At 41.7% G+C, this 19328-nt stretch overlaps 3 protein-coding genes across 4 annotated transcripts in view; 2 read left to right on the forward strand and 1 right to left on the reverse strand.

Annotated features, from left to right (window-relative positions):
* The first annotated feature begins 684 nt into the window (after nucleotides 1-684).
* Nucleotides 685-7107, forward strand: LOC118789616 (REST corepressor 3-like). Of its 2 annotated transcripts, none has more exons than XM_036546093.1 (12): nucleotides 685-922; nucleotides 1019-1075; nucleotides 1703-1780; nucleotides 1862-1914; nucleotides 2214-2375; nucleotides 2904-3028; nucleotides 3120-3198; nucleotides 3584-3802; nucleotides 4435-4512; nucleotides 4796-4853; nucleotides 5052-5299; nucleotides 6566-7107. In XM_036546093.1, the coding sequence occupies exons 1-12, from the start codon at nucleotides 799-801 to the stop codon at nucleotides 6908-6910; spliced, it is 1626 nt and encodes a 541-aa protein (XP_036401986.1). In that variant the 5' UTR covers nucleotides 685-798; the 3' UTR covers nucleotides 6911-7107. The 2 variants fall into 2 exon arrangements, with proteins under 2 accessions (XP_036401986.1, XP_036401987.1); XM_036546094.1 differs by having other exon boundaries at nucleotides 5052-5119.
* A 1136-nt stretch (nucleotides 7108-8243) lies between these two features.
* Nucleotides 8244-14674, forward strand: LOC118789650 (creatine kinase M-type-like). Its single transcript, XM_036546140.1, has 9 exons — nucleotides 8244-8313; nucleotides 8454-8500; nucleotides 9325-9523; nucleotides 10594-10748; nucleotides 11839-11971; nucleotides 12600-12756; nucleotides 13293-13416; nucleotides 13876-14065; nucleotides 14511-14674. Exons 1-9 carry the CDS (start codon nucleotides 8268-8270, stop codon nucleotides 14672-14674), a joined length of 1215 nt encoding a protein of 404 aa, XP_036402033.1. The 5' UTR covers nucleotides 8244-8267.
* A 3246-nt stretch (nucleotides 14675-17920) lies between these two features.
* Nucleotides 17921-19328, reverse strand: part of LOC118789870 (serine/threonine-protein kinase MARK1-like) — a 79768-nt gene continuing 78360 nt past the window's right edge. The window contains exon 18 of the mRNA XM_036546563.1: nucleotides 17921-18527. Coding sequence (XP_036402456.1) covers nucleotides 18185-18527 — 343 coding nt within the window. The 3' untranslated portion in view covers nucleotides 17921-18184. The remainder of the gene's footprint in view (nucleotides 18528-19328) is intronic.

Here is a 19328-nt window from a genome sequence, read left to right on the forward strand (position 1 = left end):
GTAGCAAGGTGTAAAACAGTTGAAACCTATTAGTATTACAAGTTGTAACAACGGGCACGTTTATTCATTATTTAATTATTTTTCAGTCATAAAAGGTATAGCTTTCACAAAACTATTTTGCTACCTTGCTCAATCATAGAGAGGTTCAATGTAACACATTTTCAACGGAAAAGAACAGTGCAGTGCACTATGTCTGGCTTTAAGACAATATTTAAATCCTATGACGTTAGCCCGAATTGGTTACTTGACAAAAGTGGGTTTTTTTTTAAGCATTGTATTGTGTGCTGTTTACCTATTTACACATATGCCATATGCGTAAAGGAGAACACTTATGCTATTTTGTATTTATATTGATGTACTTTGCCAATACAATCACGCCATATAAACATTTCGGGATCGATTTGTTATTAATTAGATCCATCTTTGCACAGCAACATCTTGCAACCAGGGCTCATTCACACCGCAGTTCGTGGTCAGTCACTATAAAATTTATTCCGCTAGAGAAAATAGATCCTTACAGGCTTGAAGTATCACACAATTGTAATGATTTGTACAGCTGTAGAGTCTACCACAAATGAGAGATTCAGCAAAAGTGAACAAAAATTAAGTAAATAAAAATCAAATGTCACAACTGAGTAAAAATTGTGAAACCAATGGTGCATTAATACTTGACACTTGCACGGTGACACTGTAAAGCCGTACGGGGGAGTTGTTGTGAAGAGATAAAAGAAAAAAGAGACGGTATTAGCTTGAGCGCATTTCAGTTTTAATTGCAAGAAAGGAAATATTTATTTAGCAATGCCAGCAACGATGGAGAGGGGGGCGGAGTATTTAGGCAAAGGACGTTCAAACGGGACGAAGAGCCCCTCGAACGCCTGGAATGGACATTTTTCCGATGACAGTGGCAGCGACAACGAGCATGGTAGCCTCGAACGGTGCTTTTTATTAGCAGTGACATCGGGCATACGGATGCACAATTTCTGCACGGCTAATATCTCATTGTCCCCTCTTTTTGTAGATGTTGGAATGCGTGTGGGTTCGGAATATCAAGCTAGTATTCCAGAATATGGAGCCGGTATGATATGTGACGTTATTACAATAATACAGGACCTCACGCCAGGAGTTGGTAGCCTCGAGAATTAGCTGATACCTGGTTACACCTTTTCGCAGTTATAATTTTAAAAATATTTAAATTTGTATAACTTTAAGTAATTGTCGTCGGGGTTAAATTAAATCATACTGATATCATAAGCGCCTGGCACATGGCCATTTCTGCAAGTACATTTTGGTTTGGTTCTTTAAAAAGTTCAGATACCATATTAGTTACAATGCTACCCCTCCGATGAAGCTTAATATGTATTTTGGCGTAGCTCATGATCATTTAACGGCACTACGACCCCATATGTGTGTACATAAGCATGCGTTATGTGTCCCGCGGACATTTAACAGTTAATTCGTGTTGAAAGAAAAAAAAATGTATGTTTTATGTTTTAATACAATAGCATTTAAATGAATTAATAAATAATATAACCTCGAAGGAGGATATGTCATCTCCACCACTGTTATGACAGTAAGCGGTCTTAATGGTAGCAGTTCTTCCTGCAAGAAAGCTATTACCACTTGTTCAATGTGACTAAGTTAGAGCAATTGTTACAACAGTACCTATATCCCGTTGCAATAACTTTGCTGGTTTGATTCATAGGTGCTTCAGAGTACAGCGATGAAGACAGCAGAAGCTTGCTGGTTTGGTCTCCCTTGCATACCATTGTTGACACAAAATGTAAGATTTTCTGTATTTGTCTGTAATAAATGTACGTATCAAGTCAATCAATAGAGTGATCACAGTTCACTGTCTTCACAGTAGATGAATACATTGCCATCGCAAAAGAAAAGCATGGATACAACGTTGAGCAGGTTTGTCGCCCTCTGATGACGAGTTTATTCTGTGTAAACATTTAAGTAAATGCATAAGTGCAACCACTCAGAAAGGTCAGGTCTGTACAATAACAACATCAATGATCACATGTACACACACACACACACTTAATATGTTTTATATAATAGAGTAGATATATTTTATGCGTGTGCGTAGATATACGTATGTGTGCTAAAGAGACTACATTGATGCTAAATTTTGTGAGCTACTTGTAGTAAAAGCTTTGCGAGAAAGAAGCCCTCAGGCACCTGACCCCATATTTGTACTGTGTGTGCAGGCACTGGGCATGCTCCTCTGGCACAAGCACAACATCGAGAAGTCGCTGGCTGACCTGCCCAACTTCACCCCTTTTCCTGACGAGTGGACCATGGAGGACAAGGTCCTGTTCGAGCAGGCCTTCGGCTTCCATGGAAAAAGCTTTCAGAGGATTCAGCAAATGGTAACCTCCACATCTGACTCCTTTTTAACCACCTGACTTGATTTTGAAAGAAATGTGTCCAGGTCATCATGTTCATGTCCTCACTTCCAGGATTTAAACTTTTTAAAAACATTTTTTTGGGGTGGGGGATGGGTTCACCCCTTCTAAGAGCAATTTAAAGAAATTTTAAAGTACCACTTCAGATATTTTATATATAGTTTAGGCCTGTTAGGTTAGTTGTTACTAATATTAATAGTAACTATAATGATGCAAGTACAAGTAATGCAAGTACATTGAGTATATTTTGCCTTTCTTAGATCTTGTAGTCATTTTTAGTGGGGAGGGGGGCTCATTTTATATTTCAGCAATCAAACAACAAATACTCTAGTCTCTTGGTGATGAACGCTGTGTGTGCCCTTAACACACCATCTGTATCTCACAATGGAGTAATATTCTGCCTCTCAGAGGGGTAGGCTTGAATGTAAAGTTAAGGGTAGGTAATGGGGCTAAAAGGTTGTCACATCTCTGTGTTATTTACCTTCACTGTAGCTACCAGACAAACCAGTTTCAAGTCTTGTGAAATACTACTATTCTTGGAAAATGACACGCTCCAGGACAAGTCTTATGGACCGCCAAGCAAGAAAACTGGCCAGTCGATATAATCTGGATGAAAGGTATGATTTTAGCTGCCTGTGTGTGTCACAGGTAACTTGAGCATGAGTGTTCAACCTGACCTAAATATTCCTAATGCTTTTTACATGTTAGTGATGAAGATATGGAAGAAGCCATTCCACTTGAAGCAAAGGATGGTGATTACAATCCAACCAAAGAAACTAAAAAGGAGGTAATGTTACTCATTTTTAGGATGGTAAAAAAAAAATTGATGGCTCACAAATGTCTGTGGGACATATTGATCATCAGGAGTAAATTCTTTATCATTGTCTTTATCAGCTGGAGCTGACATGAGCAAACATCATATATCAGTTTACATGACTGTCTCCTTTGATATTACATTACATTATTGGCATTTAGCAGACGCTCTTACCCAGAGCGACTTACATCAGTTACAGTGCTATCCATTTATATAACTAAGGCAATTGTGGGTTAACTATCTTGCTCACGGGTACAGCAGCACTGCCCCAGCTGGGAATCGAACCGGCAATCTTTCGATCACGAGTACTGCTCCTTAAACACTATGCTACACTGCCGTCCTTTGAAATCTTCCCCAGAGGAACTCAGAACCACCAGTGCAGACCACTAAAATTGGTTTGGGCAGACGGGAGTACCAGACCCTGCAGCATCGCCACCACTCCCAGCGCTCAAAGTGCCGCCCCCCGAAAGGCATGTTCCTCAATCAGGAGGACGTGGCGGCCCTCTCCTGCAGCGCCAGCGCATCCAACACTGTGCTTAGGCACCTGGACATGGAGCTGGTGTCGCTAAAGAGACAGGTACCAGTTTCAGCCCTCAGAATTCACATTACGCTGTTGGCGTTTAGCAGACGCTCTTACCCAGAGTGATGATTTTTTACATGCTTCCAGTTTATACCACTGGATATTTACTGAGGCAGTTCTGGGCTATGTACTTTGCCCAAGGGTACAACGGCTATGCCCCAGCGGGGAATCGAACCGGCAATCTTTCTGTTACGAGTCCTGCTCCTTAGCACTGTGCTACACTGCCAAATGCATAGCGTTCACTCTGTTTGTCATCCAGCTGCAACTATTTCAGCCCTTCAGGCTTTTCTGTCCATTTATCTTGCTGTTTAGGATGTGACATTCAGCAATAACTTTGTGATCACTGCTTATGTTTTAAAACTGATAATAATGTAATAAACCATCTAATGTCATCCTAACTTGTGTGGACAGAGTTCTCACAGTGTAAATGAAGTAATGAAGCTAATCAAGATATTCAGTAATTAAACATCAGGATGCAGTGTTTTAGCCACATATCTGACTGACAACATGTGAAATGGCATATTTGTGGAGAAATTCACCTTTACAGTTACTGTTGCAGCATGAGGTGTTAAACAGAGATGAAATGCTGTGTGGGGTCTTATGTAAACATTGACGTTTTCCTCTTCCAGGTTCAAAATGCAAAACAAGCTAACAGTGGTCTGAAACGCGGGATAGAAGCAGGTATAGATGACTTGAGGCTGCCAGAGGTAAATTGGTGGTTAGCAGATTTCAAATATATATTCAAGGTAGTTTACTTCATTGTTTATGATTTTGGACAGCTGTATTGTATTTCTCTATGGATTTACTATTCTTTGAATTAAGAAATTATTATTCTAACTTTAAAAGTTACAAGTATCACAGACAAAGAAAATACTGCAGCTGCATGTTTAGGTCCTTATGATTCAGATTAAATTGATGCCAGATTTCATGCATCAGCTTTTCCCCATGGCAGATACTCTGATGTAAAGGTATGCTCTGCGTTTCTTGTAGTGCAACCAGAAAATTAACGCCCGCTGGACCACAGACGAGCAGCTTCTTGCAGTTCAAGGTAAATGCACGAGTACACATAGAAGACATTTTATACGCATTCAGCAATTCAGTGTTCTTGACGGATGCTTAATGATGTAAATGCCATTGTGATGCAGCCTGTGGTTGTTGTGATGACATCATTAGTGTGACTCTGTTTGGGGCACTGTCATGAGTGAGTTCATCGGGTCTGAACGGCACTCCTCGCTTCTCTTCCCAGGTGTGCGGAAGTATGGGAAAGATTTCCAAGCTATTGCCGATGTTATCGGTAGTAAGACCGCGGGTCAGGTAAAGAACTTCTTTGTGAGCTACCGGCATCGCTTTAACTTGGAGGAGGTGCTGCAGGAGTGGGCGGCGGAGCAGGGGACAGGAGCAGCCGGCGGTGACGCTGCCCCCTCAGGGGAGGAGGGGAAGGACAGCTGCAACACTCCGTCAGGGAGGAGTACCGAGGAGGAGGAGGAGGATGAGGTGGTGGAGCGTTCCACTTTCCCTTTAACCCCTTCTGTGACCAACTTTCTCCTTTCTGACTTTCCCATGCCTTCAGTAGCAGGCTTACAGTATTTGTGCTGATTTTGGGATGTGTAATAATCTGTAACATAACACTGCCAAAGGAGTTAACAGACTTAGGTTGCTGGACATGCAGGATGTTATTTTGTCATGGAAAAACAATACCTTACTCTTTTAGCCATTAATGTTATAGTAATGGAGGATTTTGTTTGAACCCCCAACCACATAGGAACAGTGAAACCCATAAGGCAGAACTAGGAATTCCAGTCCTGGAAGGCCAAGGTGTTTTCACCTCTTAGTTCAGCTGAAGTCATTGTAATTGAATTTTAGCCGGCCTGATGTTTCAAGATTTAAATATGCAATTTGTGATCTTTATGTTGACTAATTTGGTTCAGTACGATTGCTCACTCCAATCCCATTACTAATATAATGAACCATTGCAGAAAACTGTATGTCCATCCAAAATAACATCACTGAATAGAAGCAGTACAGTGCATGTGGTCAGTTTGTTTAGATGTCATATGGGGCTTTCAGCAGACTGCAGAATATTGAGTTGTTTTGTTTGCATTCAACAGTCAGGAGAGAAGTCAAGACAATTACAAACAGAATGTTCTAGGTTGATGAAAGGCTCTAGCCATTTATTAAACGGAAGAACAGAATGATATTAAAATTATGTGATCTGCAAAAATAAAATCCCGGACTGAATTTTTAAGTCAGTCCACGCAAGAAAGAACTTCATGTCCCCTCCAGTGCTGGAAACACCAAGTCCTGCCATAACCTCTGCTGCCACACTGGCACTTTAAAGGAAGAGCACCCATAATCTGCTCCCTGATGTAATTAACTTCCATCTAATAGAAATGGTGTGGTACATATCTTAAAAACTGGATAAGCTAAGCAGTTGCCCACAGATGGAAATGGAGGCTCTTCAGATCAGACCACAGTACTGCAAATTCTGCCATGCGCACAGATGTGAAGTTGATAAGAATAGACACAGCTACACTCATAAATATTTACATTTTGGCTTGATTATTTCAGTTTTATTGTAAGAGATGAGTTTTATGTTGTTGACGGGTTTTATGCAGATTTTGTAAAGCAAATAAAACCGATAATTTCAGATGAAGATTTTAGCAGTACGCACTGAGGGAAACGGTTGTCTTGTATGTTGTCATTTGTTGTCTTTGCCCCAGCCTCTGAAATATATATTCCACCCAACGCTGTTTCCCCCAGGACCAGATGACTCCCACATCAGGCGCACTCGCCCCCTCTGAGGCCACGGCAGTGCAGTTCCCCGCAAGCGGCCTGGCCTCTCTGAGCCAGCCGCCCCCTCTGCTGCGGCCGTCCCTCCCCACCACGCCCGCTCTCCACAGGCAGCCCCCGCCACTCCAGCAGCAGGCTCGGTTCCTGCAGCCACGGCCTACTCCTTACCAGCCCCCGCCACCCCTCGTCCGCCCCAGCAACCCCACGCCACCCCGCCTCACCCCCCTCCCGGCTGCGCCCTTCCCCAGCGGCCAGCGGCCCCCGACACTGATCGGCACCAAGGGCACAACCCCCTCATCTACATCACTGCTCTGAGAGGGTACAAAACAAAAAAGATGCTCTCTTTCTGTCAATTAATAATACTGGTTGACTAATGAATCAGATTACTGGAGCCCAGCTGTAAAAGACAGGTGTTCACTGTGTGTTAAAGCTTTACCTTACTCACTGTGTTAGTACTGTGGAAGGGTCGGAGCTCAGTGTTTGTGCTCAGCAAGGTTCTTGTTTCCATTTTTATTTTTTTGAAAAATGTTCCTTTCTTGAACATGACTTGCCCTAATAAATCATTATAAGTAGAACAGATAAATGTAAGTAGAGAAAATATCTTAATCTTAATGCATTTGTTGATAAGCGTATTTGAAATGATTGTCTCTCTTCCCTTTTCCTGAAATTACTTTTCTGGGATTTATTTTTCAGTTGCAAACTGTGCTGAAATCAACAAAAAAAACCTAGAATAATTCAGTAACCGTTGTGTAAGTGTGCCAGGAGAATTTTCTTTGTTTAGCATTTATTTTGCTCTATCAGAGGGATAATTTAAATGTTTTATTTAATACATTAATAAAGTTATTTATTCTCTGTATGTAAGCAGTCATTTATCTTTCTACTGTGTACTAAGAATTTCTGAACAGAGTTAGAGTAATTATTGCTATAAAAGTAATAATTACTGTATTACTGTAAAGTAATCTTAAGTATCCGCAGCTGTTATTTGGTTATCTTTGATTTTATGTATGTGTGGAATGAAAAATGCATTGCCTCTTAGCATCATATCTGAATTAAAATTAAATTGCTTATTAAAATGTCAAATTAATTGGAAGAGTTATCTTATAATTCTCAACATGAAGGACAGTTCATACAGTATTGAAGCGAATGTTACAGAAGGATCTTGCGGTTTTACTTTGCCCTCTAGTGGTATTAGATAGCATCATAGATCAGCCATCCTATCCATAGCATTTCCCAAACCGAAATATCACTTGTATGCATGGGAAGGGAAATCTGACCCTCAGGTTCATTTGGATGTCAGTTGCATCTACATATTTGAGTAAAACAAAACATCACCCCATGCTATTTGCTGAAATGTCACCTCTTTATTCTGAAAGCTCAATCACATGTTTCACTGGCCATCATGGAGTTCACATGCACCAACCCCCCACAGTGCCAATATACAGTACTAAGTGGATTTGGAGGTTAAAAATAGCGACATTGTTGTAGCCGTGCAACGCGACACCAGTGAACAACCCAACCACTTTGTATAGGCGTGTGTGTTTGGGGGCAGAGCCGGTTACTACTCATATGACGAGAGAAACTAATAAGGAACTATTAATAACTTGTTCAGCACACAGGCTGTACTCATCACTGTATAGTTTCACCGCTCTCTAAACACAGCGATCCAACCTCTATGCCAAGAAAGCGGTATCCTGAGCCCAGGATGTGGAAGATAAAGCGTAAGTGATCCTGCATGCTCGTGTCTGCAGTGTGATGGAGCACCTATTGTGGTTTGAAGTGGCTGTGCAGATTTTGCTTTGTGTCTTACAATAAAGAATGTACCCACTCCTACCATACTCACGTCACTTTCCTCTTTTAGCTCCGATTGAATACCCTATGGAAGTGAAGTACAGGCCTATTCTGGAGGTATTTTTTTTTCCTTTTACTGAATAACAAACTGAAATGTGCATGTTCAGATTAAACAGAACATGGGCTGCAACATGAGGGCTAACCCCCTCAATACTGTAAGCACTAAGTAAGAGTTAGGGAGCACCGCTATAGCTCTGAACCCCTACCACCCCTTTGCCTTTGCAACCTTGACATTTTGCCACATTAATACAGGGCTTAGGGAATGACTGAAAGAAGGAGAGAAGGACGGAGAGGAGCTGTGAATTTCTAAATGTGCACACCAATATCTGCTGTATTACAACACAAAGTGCAGTGATATGTACCGACACCACCTGCTCACATGACAAAGAGGGAGATGGGGATGTAGAGAAGACACCTTTAAACTAACAGCAGCTTCTGTCATTCTGTCTCATACCTAAGGCTATGGAGCCATGTTTGGCCTTTTTACACATTTCCTGCTGATATAGAGGACGGTTTACATTATTGTTATTTAGTGGATGCTCTTATCCAGAGCAGCTCACACAGGTTACAATTATTTATAAACTATCCATTTATACAGCTGGATATTTACTGAGGCAATTTGTGGTTAAGTACCTTGCCCAAGGGTACAACAGTAACACCCCAGCAGGGAATCGAACCAGCAACCTTCTGGTTATAAACCCTACTTATTACCACTCTGCCACACTCCCACCTGCATATACGTATCACAGAGAGGTCTGCATGGCATTGTGCATTTAAGTGCAGTGAGTGCTTTTGGACAAGTACAAGTGGAGTGAGCACTTTTGTGTGACCCAAGGGATCACTCGCTCTCTCCACTCTAACCCCCATGCTGTCGGCTGCAGAGTCTGGTTCCCCTGGACCCGATGTCTCTGATCAGACTGAAGAGGGGGACACCTGAGGAGGAGTTTCCTAGTCTGGATAGGAACTACACCGTGATGGGCCGCATCCTCACCCTCAACATGTACAAGCGGCAGTACAACAGGGCCACAGACAGCGGCGTCATCTTCAGTGATGTCATACAGCCTGGTCTTGAGGACCCAGGTCGGCCCATATACATGGAAGTTCACAATCTATTTGAGTCTAAACAGGGAAACTTTTTGGTCAGACCTGATTTCTGAGTGCAGTGTAAAAGACCTTCTTTGTGTGTGTGTGTGTGTGTGTGTGTATATGTTTATGTTTTTTTACCTAAAAAAGAAAAAACAAAAAAAATTATTCCATTTCTACAGCAACTAAATGAGATGAGCATGATTGATGTGCCGTGACCATTCAGGCCCAAAATATCTGGCATGCATCAACCCCCAGAGTCTCATATATAGTCTCAAATATATATGAGATATGATATATGCATGTGTGTGTGTGTGTGTGTGTGTATACGTGTAAACAATACTTAAAAAGGGTCACTGAATGTCATAACATTGAGAGGGCTCAGACCTTGTTAACAGGGACTGACTTTGGAGTACTGAGAGAAATGCAAGAATGACACCCCTCATAGGGCAGTATCACATTGCGGGAGTCATCAGTGCGGTTTCTGAGGGACGTGCATGAAAAGAACCTAATCCAGCACTAAAGCCCGCTTCCCTTTTAAGCATGCAACAGACGCCTGCTCTCTTTGCTGCGCTGTCAGACATTTGGCAGGCTCCGTCCTGCCCCCAAACCTCCTGCCATACTGACAAACAGGCTGCTACTGTTTACTCTTCATCCCAGATAAGCCAGGCCTGGTGACATTAGGAGGTGACCAAATTCACCCCCTGTGGAAAAATATACAGAAAATGGGCTTGCACTGATCAAGGGGGCTACGCCTATTCAGTTCATTTTTTCCCTGCAGTATGAACCTGTGTGGATATCAGAGATTAGCTGCAGTAAGACTACAATGTGACCTGAGCATCCGTTTTCTGAAAGGCAAAGATGTTTTAAACTTTTTGTTTTTTAGCTAATGAAAAGCAAACACGGTATCCTACCACAACACTGGTCCGAAAACAGTGCTTCTGTATTGTGTCTTAGAGACTAGGAATGACTGCCTATTGCTCTAACAATATGTTTACATTCAGTAATAATGGCGGTGATAAAGATATGAGGGTGTATATGATGTGTATGTATGTGCTGTCCCTCAGGCCAGCTGTCGGGTCCTGTGTCTGTGGGCTGTCTGGCAGGAGACGCCCAGTGCTACATCCTCTTCTGTGACTTCTTTGACCGCATCATAGAGGCCTACCATGGCTACAAGATGACCAGCAACCAGGAGAGTGACTTCAACTATGACAACCTAAAGGTAAAATGGCGGGCCTTATTGCAGAGTTTTTCCAAGACATATAACAAAAAAATTGAACAAAATGTGAACTAGGGAAAGAATAAAAGGAAACAAAGAAAGAAAACATTTGGAATGATGAAAACTTAAGTGAAAATGTCCCTGAGGGCTGACAGCAAATAGCAGTGTAGGAGTCAATTCAGACATGAAACTAAACTGGACTTCAAGCCTCAAGATGATAAATGCATTTAACAGACATTCCATGGCATTTGCGATCTTGAGGCATAAGCAAACATACAGAAGTCTGCATTCTTTTTCAAATAGGGAGTTTGACAACCAACTTTTGTAATCCATATTAGAAATGAACATAGTTTGGTGTTTTAAACTAACACTTCATATCAACCAGATATATATTAAATAGCCTAATCTCTCTCTGTTGTAGACATCAAACATAATTAATAAATGATGGTTCAAAGACAAATGACTCATAACAGTAAGGAAGTGTGCCCTGAAGAGATTCAGCTGCTATATTCAGTTATATATCTCGGTGTGTTTATTCATATGCTTTCAAGTTTGGGGGAGATATATATGTGGAAGTGAACATACATATGTTTTCAACTTTGGGAGAGACATCCATGAAATACAGTGTTGGATCAAAAACCAATGACAATATCTGCCACTATAATTATTATAATGTCATCAGTATAATAAATTATTTTCTTTTAATTCTGAATCCCGTTTTCTCAAGGGGAAATGGCTTGGTGGTGTTACACGAATAGAAATTATGCCCACCATTGTCAGGTTTTCTTTAATTTGTATGATAATGAGAGGAACAGGACAGGCAAGGATAGCTGATATATAGAAATACAACAGATGCGGTACGTTCCTTATGATTTCATGCGAAATGTATTACACACATAATATCTTTCCGCATTTCCATTGCATAAATCTGTGACAACCTCCCTCCGTTTCATTCAACATGTTAGACTGATCACAAAACCGGTACATAAATCGACTGTACGGGCCCCACAGCATGCAAAAAAGAATGTGCGGGTCTGTGCTTCTCAGCTGAGCCAGAGGTGTCTGCGTGTGTGCTCATTTGCATATTGTGCAGGGTGGGGACGACTTTGACAGGGAGCATGTGCTGGGCTGTGAGGTGCGCGTGAGCCGCTGCGTAGAAGACTTCTCTTTCCCTGTGCATTGCTGCAGAGGAGAGCGCAGGCAGCTCCTCTCCCTGGCCAAGAAAGGTACTGCACCACACATTTCCACACACACACAGCCTCCATACAGTTAGTACATTTAGTACACTCCCCTATTATTATGAATACTAAGTGTCTTGAAAGTTATTTCTGGAAAACAAATATTATGAAGCCTCAAAAATCTTTAAATGCAATATATACAACAAGGTAAGATATTATTCATAAAAAATATACAAAAAAGTTGGCGATCAATAATAAGCAGGCAAAATTTGACAAAAGGATGTCAAAAGAGGTCTAGGGGATAGCGAAAGTCTAGAAAACAAGCAAGTGTTTAAAGCACAGCTGTTTGGTACATTCTTCAATCTTTGAACTACACTAAAGTATGTAGAAATGAGAATAAAATAAGATTCATGAAAAGGCCAGGGAAATAAACTGCTGCATGAAACACTGGCCGGTCTTGAGTCACAATTTCACTGACACGCAGGAGATAAAATTGAGACATTATTAAACAAACAGCCTTCGTGTCTTACAGTTTTGTCTCCCAGGTCTGGCTACATGTTGCTTGTCAGCCTTTGTGCGCCTTAGAGCATGTGAAGTAGCTCTGCATATGGCTCCTGGCCAATTACTGGCTCAACACAAACCCTCAGACAATACACTGATACAACCCATCTTTCAGCCCTGGGCCAGGTGGAAGAAGAGCTTCCAGGACAACTGCACTCCATGGAAGAGCTGACTGAGGACAAGCTGGGAGAGGCACTGACCATGGAGACTGCCACTGACCTGAGGAGAAGGACTGGAGTGTCCAGGGACTGGCCTGATGCCCGGGCTGTATGGTCAGTGCAGCCTATTCAAATGCCAGACTCTACTCTTAAACACATACAGTGGCTTCGGAAAGTATTCATACCCCTCGACATTTTTTCACACTTTGTTGTGTTATAGACTTGATCGAAAATGGATTAAATGTATTCTTTCGGCTGTCAGACTACACACAATAACCCATAATGACACAACAAAAACATTTTTCAGAATTTATTCTGAAATATCACATTGACATAAGTATTCAGACTCTTTATTCAGTACTTTGTAGAAGCACCTTTGGCAGCAATCACAGCTTTGAGACTTCTTGGGTAAGTCTCTACAAGTTTTGCACATGTGGATTTTGGGCAATTTTTTCATCCTCACTTATATTTAATCCATTTTAGATTAGGTCTCTAATGCAACAAAGTTCTTAAAAAGTGAATGGGTCTGAATACTTTCTGAAGCCATTAGGACACTACTCATTTTAAACGTACCTTTAAATTTGTCAGACTGTGGAACACAAAGGTGCCACAGGCACCATTATGACCATACCGGACGTCTAATTCCACAGGATCAGCAAAGACGGAAACCTGGCGGTGTGGATTAACATTGATGACCACCTTCAGCTGGTATCGGCGCGGACAGACTCCAACATTAAGAAGGCCTTTGAATCTGCCTGCGTCCACCTGCAAAAGGCAAGTGCAAAAGGACAGCTGTGATATCTGCTTGAAGTGCTGTACATATATGGGGGTTACATAATCACTGTAAGACAGAAGTTCTAAACTTTAAGTATGGGCATTTTAGTTCGGACAAAGGGCTGATGAAGACTAGCTCTGCACGCTCTCAACAAGCCACGCGGTTTGAACAAACCAATATATAATATTAATACAACACATAATAATAACCAATATACATTCTGGGGGAATTTAAAATGACAGTGTTACCACATTTTACCATGTTATTATTCATACATCCTGACCTGTAAAGTACAGCAAACATGAACAGGTCCTGAAAGGTCCTGAGTATACTGAAAGTGGAGCAGGCCACCAACAGTCAATCAAAACTTACTTGGTATAATGCTTTTAATGAAGGTATCATTACAGAGCACTTCACAGAGCATATATTTCTGCCTGTGTTTTTCCACTGGTCTCCAGCTGGAGGTGCAGTACAGGAAACTGAGGCACTCCTTCATATGGAAGCAGCACCTGGGCTGGGTGGTGAGCTCCCCCGCTGAGGTGGGAACAGGACTGAAGGCCAGCGTCCAGCTCAAGCTGAGGCACTTGGCCCAGCACAAGAGACTGCAAAACATCCTGGAGAGACTGCGCCTCTGCATGGATTTTACTGGTACTGCAAGTCGTTTTAACCAATAACACCATTAGCGGGGAAGGAGAATCTAGAGTTAGACAATTACAGTAAAAAGGTTTGAAAGGAAACAACCAACAGTCAAGTTGTTTATTACCGCATATATCTACTTTAAGTCCACCAACTGACTAATAAGTTAATGTTTTCAGCCTTGAAATATTGTCATTGCTTTCCACAATATTACCATATTTACTCACTACACTATATATATAGCGTCTACAAAGGTGATTATCCCTGGAAAAGGAGATTTTACTTGTCAAAGTGAATAGAGGCTGAACTGTTTCCAAGTTATTAGCAGGAGACTGCTGAGCTGTGGACACAAATGTAGCTGCTCTATAGCAAACCTTGCCAATTGCCAAATCGGACTTCTAGAGAAGGAATCTCGGGAATAACTAGACACCCATCTTACCCTGGTCTTTCACTGCAGGATCCAGTGAGGTGTATAAGGTTTCCAACGCACACACCATTGGATTCACCGAGGTGGAGCTGATTCAGCTGCTGGTGGATGGTGTGAAGCTGCTAATTGTGATGGACAGGACACTGGAGGACCCTGAGGGGAGCATTGATCACCTGGTCCCTGCACAGAAGTGAAGGGGGTCAGCACATTCATCAGTTACTGCTGCTGTACAAAGTGAAGTGTGACGTTGTGAAAATTTCGGCTTGTCTTTGTTAGCATTTGTATGTATGAGAAGAAATGTAGTGTATTGAAATCATTAAAGAACTATCCATCATTCTGGGGAAAAGCCCACTTGCCATTTTCAGGGTAATTCTGTTACATCTCGCATTGCCTCATTTAATATGAAAGCTGTTGTCTCCATCTAGTGGTCAGAAATGGATGCTGAACACCAAGCAAAAAACCTTACGTTGGAGGACTGGCTGAGCCATGTCAGCATGATACAAAAAGAGCAGGCCACATCAAATTATGTTCATTGTAACGATGAAATCAAATTTCAGTTTCAACTTAAAATGCAATTTTTGTGTGTTTTTTTTAGAATGCTAGAATGCTTTCATGTGAGCAGCACAAGTGTAATACAGTACTACCACATTAGATGCAATAAAGAAAGAAAAAAAAAAACAACTGCTAATGCACTGTTCTCAATATGCACATGAAACATACCAATAATCATATCAATAATACTAAAACAGCCTGCAACTTTCCTCCTTTACTGCACAAACATTTAACCATAACTTCTCTTATGGTTATGGTTCTGTCCCGAAAATAAATTTTGTGTGGTCAATGGACTTTTTTAATGAGATTTTTTTTCACCATTTGCAGACAACATGTTCAAGCAAACAGCTTGATCCAACTAAATATACAGGTGGTTGAGGTGGTCCATGATGTGTCTGCGCTCAGGAAGCTTTGAAGCTTTGGCACCTTTGAAGCCCTGCCAGTTCTGCAGGCGATGCTCGGCCACATGTCCTCACTCTTGCGGTTCATGTAAGGCCAACTCAACCAGTACTCGTACTCTGTCTCCATTTCCATCTATCTAACTATCAAGTGTTGCTTCATCGGCAAGGTAACAGGCTGCCACCGGCGGTGCTTCCCGATCTACCGCTTTCCCGGCCTTTTCCCTGCAGCCTTTCCCAACAGCGCCCCTGTGAGGAACATCCTGGTGCCTCTTCTTTGCGTGATGCTGCAGATGCAACAGAAAAATACAGATAAACTGTGATACGCATAAGAATCACGTAATTATCATTTACTTGTGCAGAAGGCCTTATCCAAGTTAAGAAACAATGCAGACATTTGGAAATATATTATATCTTACAGACTATTCGTACATGGCTAAAACTTTTCAAAGAAACGTTTCAGTAAGTGCACCACCCTCTGAGGTACTACCTGAGATTGAACCCAGAAATTCACGAAAACTCTGTGATAAAAAAAATAAATAAATAAAATAAAAACTAGGCCAACAGGGATTTTAAGGTGCCCCAAATATTTTCATCAGGCTATGGTCTCCTAGTCTATGCCAGAACTCAGAACAGAGCTGTGTTGAGCAGCATTAGCATCACACCCATTTCATTAAGTACCTGAAACTCTGTAACCCAACACTCCAGGTCATGCAGGCTACTGCTTTTCCAAAAGGGCACCTGCTGTCACAAAAAGACAACTGTAACATCGACTGTTTGAATATATGATCGTCCTACATGGTCCTGGGTTGCAGACTACCTTTCTTTCTCACAGTTCTCTACTGAAATAGATTCCACAACTTTTGATCAGTGGGTTAAAAGAGTCACAAAGATTCTATTTCTCTCTGTTGCTTATCCATCTACAGGAAAAAAAGAAAGACACCAGACATCAGGGTTGAGACTCCTTTCAAGTAAGTTTTAATATTGTGCACTGGTGAGACTGTATCCAGACGACTCGCATCCAACGTTCTCTGAATGGACACTGGGATAATAGGGGTTGGGGGCGGGGGGGTTACATGTTTGTTTTCCATCTTCTCACTTTGCTTTGGAGCGCCGTAATCAGCTAAGGCAACGATATGAAAGTCCACTCAGAAGTAGTACCGTCATCACAGGAGGGAAGCTATGTTACACACTACAATACGGCATACACAGTCCTCTATGGTCTCCCAGAATGCCTCGAAACCGCAGGCGGGTTAGACAGATGTCTGTTCCACGTCATTATGACTCAAGAGATCATCTCAGGTTTATAATATAATCTCCTTTAAATCTTTTTTTTTGTTTGAGTGAGGGTTGGTTTCATTTTCCTACTTTTCACATGAAAGTGTGTGGATGGGGAACCATATGCCAGCATTACAGTAATACAACATGATTCACCATTGCAGTTAACCTGATGGTTAATTCGGTACAAAATGACAAGTATAAAGGTACCAGTACTAGTGGTTTTACATACTTAAATCTGAACTAATTACAAAGGGGAAAAACCTAAATAAAAACAAATACAATCCTATTCTTTTCATGTACAGGTGAATGCCTCAAAAATTACAAAGCAGCACATTGCAGGCATAATGTGATGGAATAAATACAATAAATTTGCTAAAAAAAATATCCAGCACAAACAAGCAAAACTGTGACAAGGAACTGTACAATCACGTCAAGGTGATTCAAGAGCTACCATAATAGTAAATAACCCATGGATGCAGTCTTAGACAAGCTGTTGGATATCGGTTTCCCAAAGCGACATTCGCACTGCATGATTTACCAACAGGAAGTGATGTTGCAGCAGGGATATCCCAATATCCCTTGTACCGTCAATGAAAAAAAAAATTATCATTATCATTATCATAGCTCAGCTGCAGAGCCACAATGATTTCTGCAATGCCACTTTTTCTATAACCAGCAGCGGAAGCAACAGAATATAGTGGAGTAGATGATCAAGGAAGGGTTTCTTAATGCTTACTGTTTACCTTTCAACATGTAATGTTTCTGTTATTCCACATCTCTCCAATATTGCAGTGATTAGCTCAATGAATCTTAAAAAAGGAAAATAAAGTTGTCTTTCTCATGATCATAAAAAGTAGGCTTAAATTTTGTTTTTTAAAAAAATCAAATAAAAAAATTTCACAGAGTGAAGGTAAACATTCTAACAGATGTCAATAATATTAGGAAAGAAAATTCAAACTCAAACATTACACATTATTAGACAACAAACATACATTTTCTGTACAGAAAGACAACTATACAATACCTGTAGATGTTATGCTATCAGATTCTGAATTATATACTCTATGAACATAGAACTGTGAACAGCATGTTCTATATTTTTACATATAATTGAAAAAGCATCTTTTCAGTTCACCTCAATGGTAGCTCAGCAATCATTTTATAGGTCTTTAATAAGACATGTTCGACCTTATTGCAATGACGGTCAGCCTCTGACCACAGGTTTTACAGAAGCGGTCAGGTAGTTGTTGAGGGGTGAGAAAGGTGAGTGAGTGTAAGGGAAGGTAGATTTTTTTTTCCTTTTTTAAATCATCTTCACTGGCCAAACAAGACAGCAGTCACCTCAAACTCCAGTACCCTGTACATTCGACATGGTGATCGCTGCGCACCAACCGTGGGTCTACCCCGATCCCATCGATGACAGATTGGCCTGTTTGCATCACCCCCCTCTCTTCCTCCGTCATTGCACCGACTTCACAGCTTCAGCTCATTGGCGATTTTGGACGCGATGTTCTTGAAGGCGATGGAGGTGCCCGATATCCGCTTGAAGCGCACGCCGTTCAGCGAGAGGCGGGGCAGCTTGCACACCTCCATCTCCCACTGGACCAGGTTGTCCTGCCGGGCGTCGCCGTGGACGCAGAAGAGCAGGAAGCGCTCGCGCTGCTCGTAGTCGCAGTTGTTGGCGTCCAGCACCTTGCGGATCTCGCGCATCATGTCGCCGGGCTCCATGGAGCTGGTGGTCTTCATGCTCCAGGTGAAGCGCAGCGAGCGTGGCTTGGAGTCCTTGCTCTCCTCCTTGGGCTCTCCGGAGGAGCTCCTGAGGACCGAGCGGACACAGAGTGAGCTCACCTGGCACAGGTGTCTAACATTACACCCCTGTTTGTTACATTTTGCAAACCTTTCACACTCATCTTTAATACATGACATTCCCATTTCACTCATCTGTTACACATTACGCAGTGCTCACAGGGAGCTGCGAGCCAAGAGCCCTGGGCTGTGAGATGGAGGATAGGAAGGGAGTGTTATAATGAAGACATGGCAAGAGGACCTTTTGGTGAGCACTGTGCTGTACTGCATCACAGCTCTGTCCATATACAGTATAAATATGCTTAATTTTCAATGGCAGTCAAGGTCACTGGTCTCTATTGCTTAATGGCTAATGTTACCTCTTCTCCAAACAGCAAAATCACCATTTCATAACTTAACCCTGAATACCCTCTAAAACTATCCATTGTTGCTGCTCTGTTGACCTTGAATTCCTATTGGAAACCAGAAAACAAAAGGAAAATAGTGATAATGTATTAATGTAATCCTCTTCTGCTCCCAATGGCCACTTATTGTTGCCTGAACTGGTAATATTATGCCTGTCAGACGGTTTTTGCAAAATAGATGAGTCCTCAAGACAAATTTTACAGGCCATTATGAATACTAAGCACATCCATTATATGCAAGTTACTAATCCTGCAGAGCCATACCCGATCTGCCATGCCTTTGATATGGCTAATCTGACAAGCAGGAGCCTCTGAGGACATAACTCAGCATCTGGGCGTGTGCACATTTACATTTTCACTACACGTTTATGTCCGTTCATGTTTTCAGCCTGTAACCGTTTACTGGA

This window comes from Megalops cyprinoides, chromosome 15 (assembly GCF_013368585.1).
Source record: "Megalops cyprinoides isolate fMegCyp1 chromosome 15, fMegCyp1.pri, whole genome shotgun sequence".
In the NCBI taxonomy this organism is placed as follows: Eukaryota; Metazoa; Chordata; class Actinopteri; order Elopiformes; family Megalopidae; genus Megalops; species Megalops cyprinoides.

Coding starts and splice junctions, on each gene's coding strand:
- LOC118789616 (XM_036546093.1), top strand. CDS start 799: ATGCCAGCAACGATGGAGAGGGGGGCGGAGTATTTAGGCAAAGGACGT. Junction 1,076..1,702: donor TATTCCAGAATATGGAGCCG/GTATGATATGTG, acceptor TTTGATTCATAG/GTGCTTCAGAGTACAGCGAT. Junction 1,781..1,861: donor TACCATTGTTGACACAAAAT/GTAAGATTTTCT, acceptor CTGTCTTCACAG/TAGATGAATACATTGCCATC.
- LOC118789650 (XM_036546140.1), top strand. CDS start 8,268: ATGCCAAGAAAGCGGTATCCTGAGCCCAGGATGTGGAAGATAAAGC. Junction 8,501..9,324: donor AGTACAGGCCTATTCTGGAG/GTATTTTTTTTT, acceptor TGTCGGCTGCAG/AGTCTGGTTCCCCTGGACCC. Junction 10,749..11,838: donor TCAACTATGACAACCTAAAG/GTAAAATGGCGG, acceptor CATATTGTGCAG/GGTGGGGACGACTTTGACAG.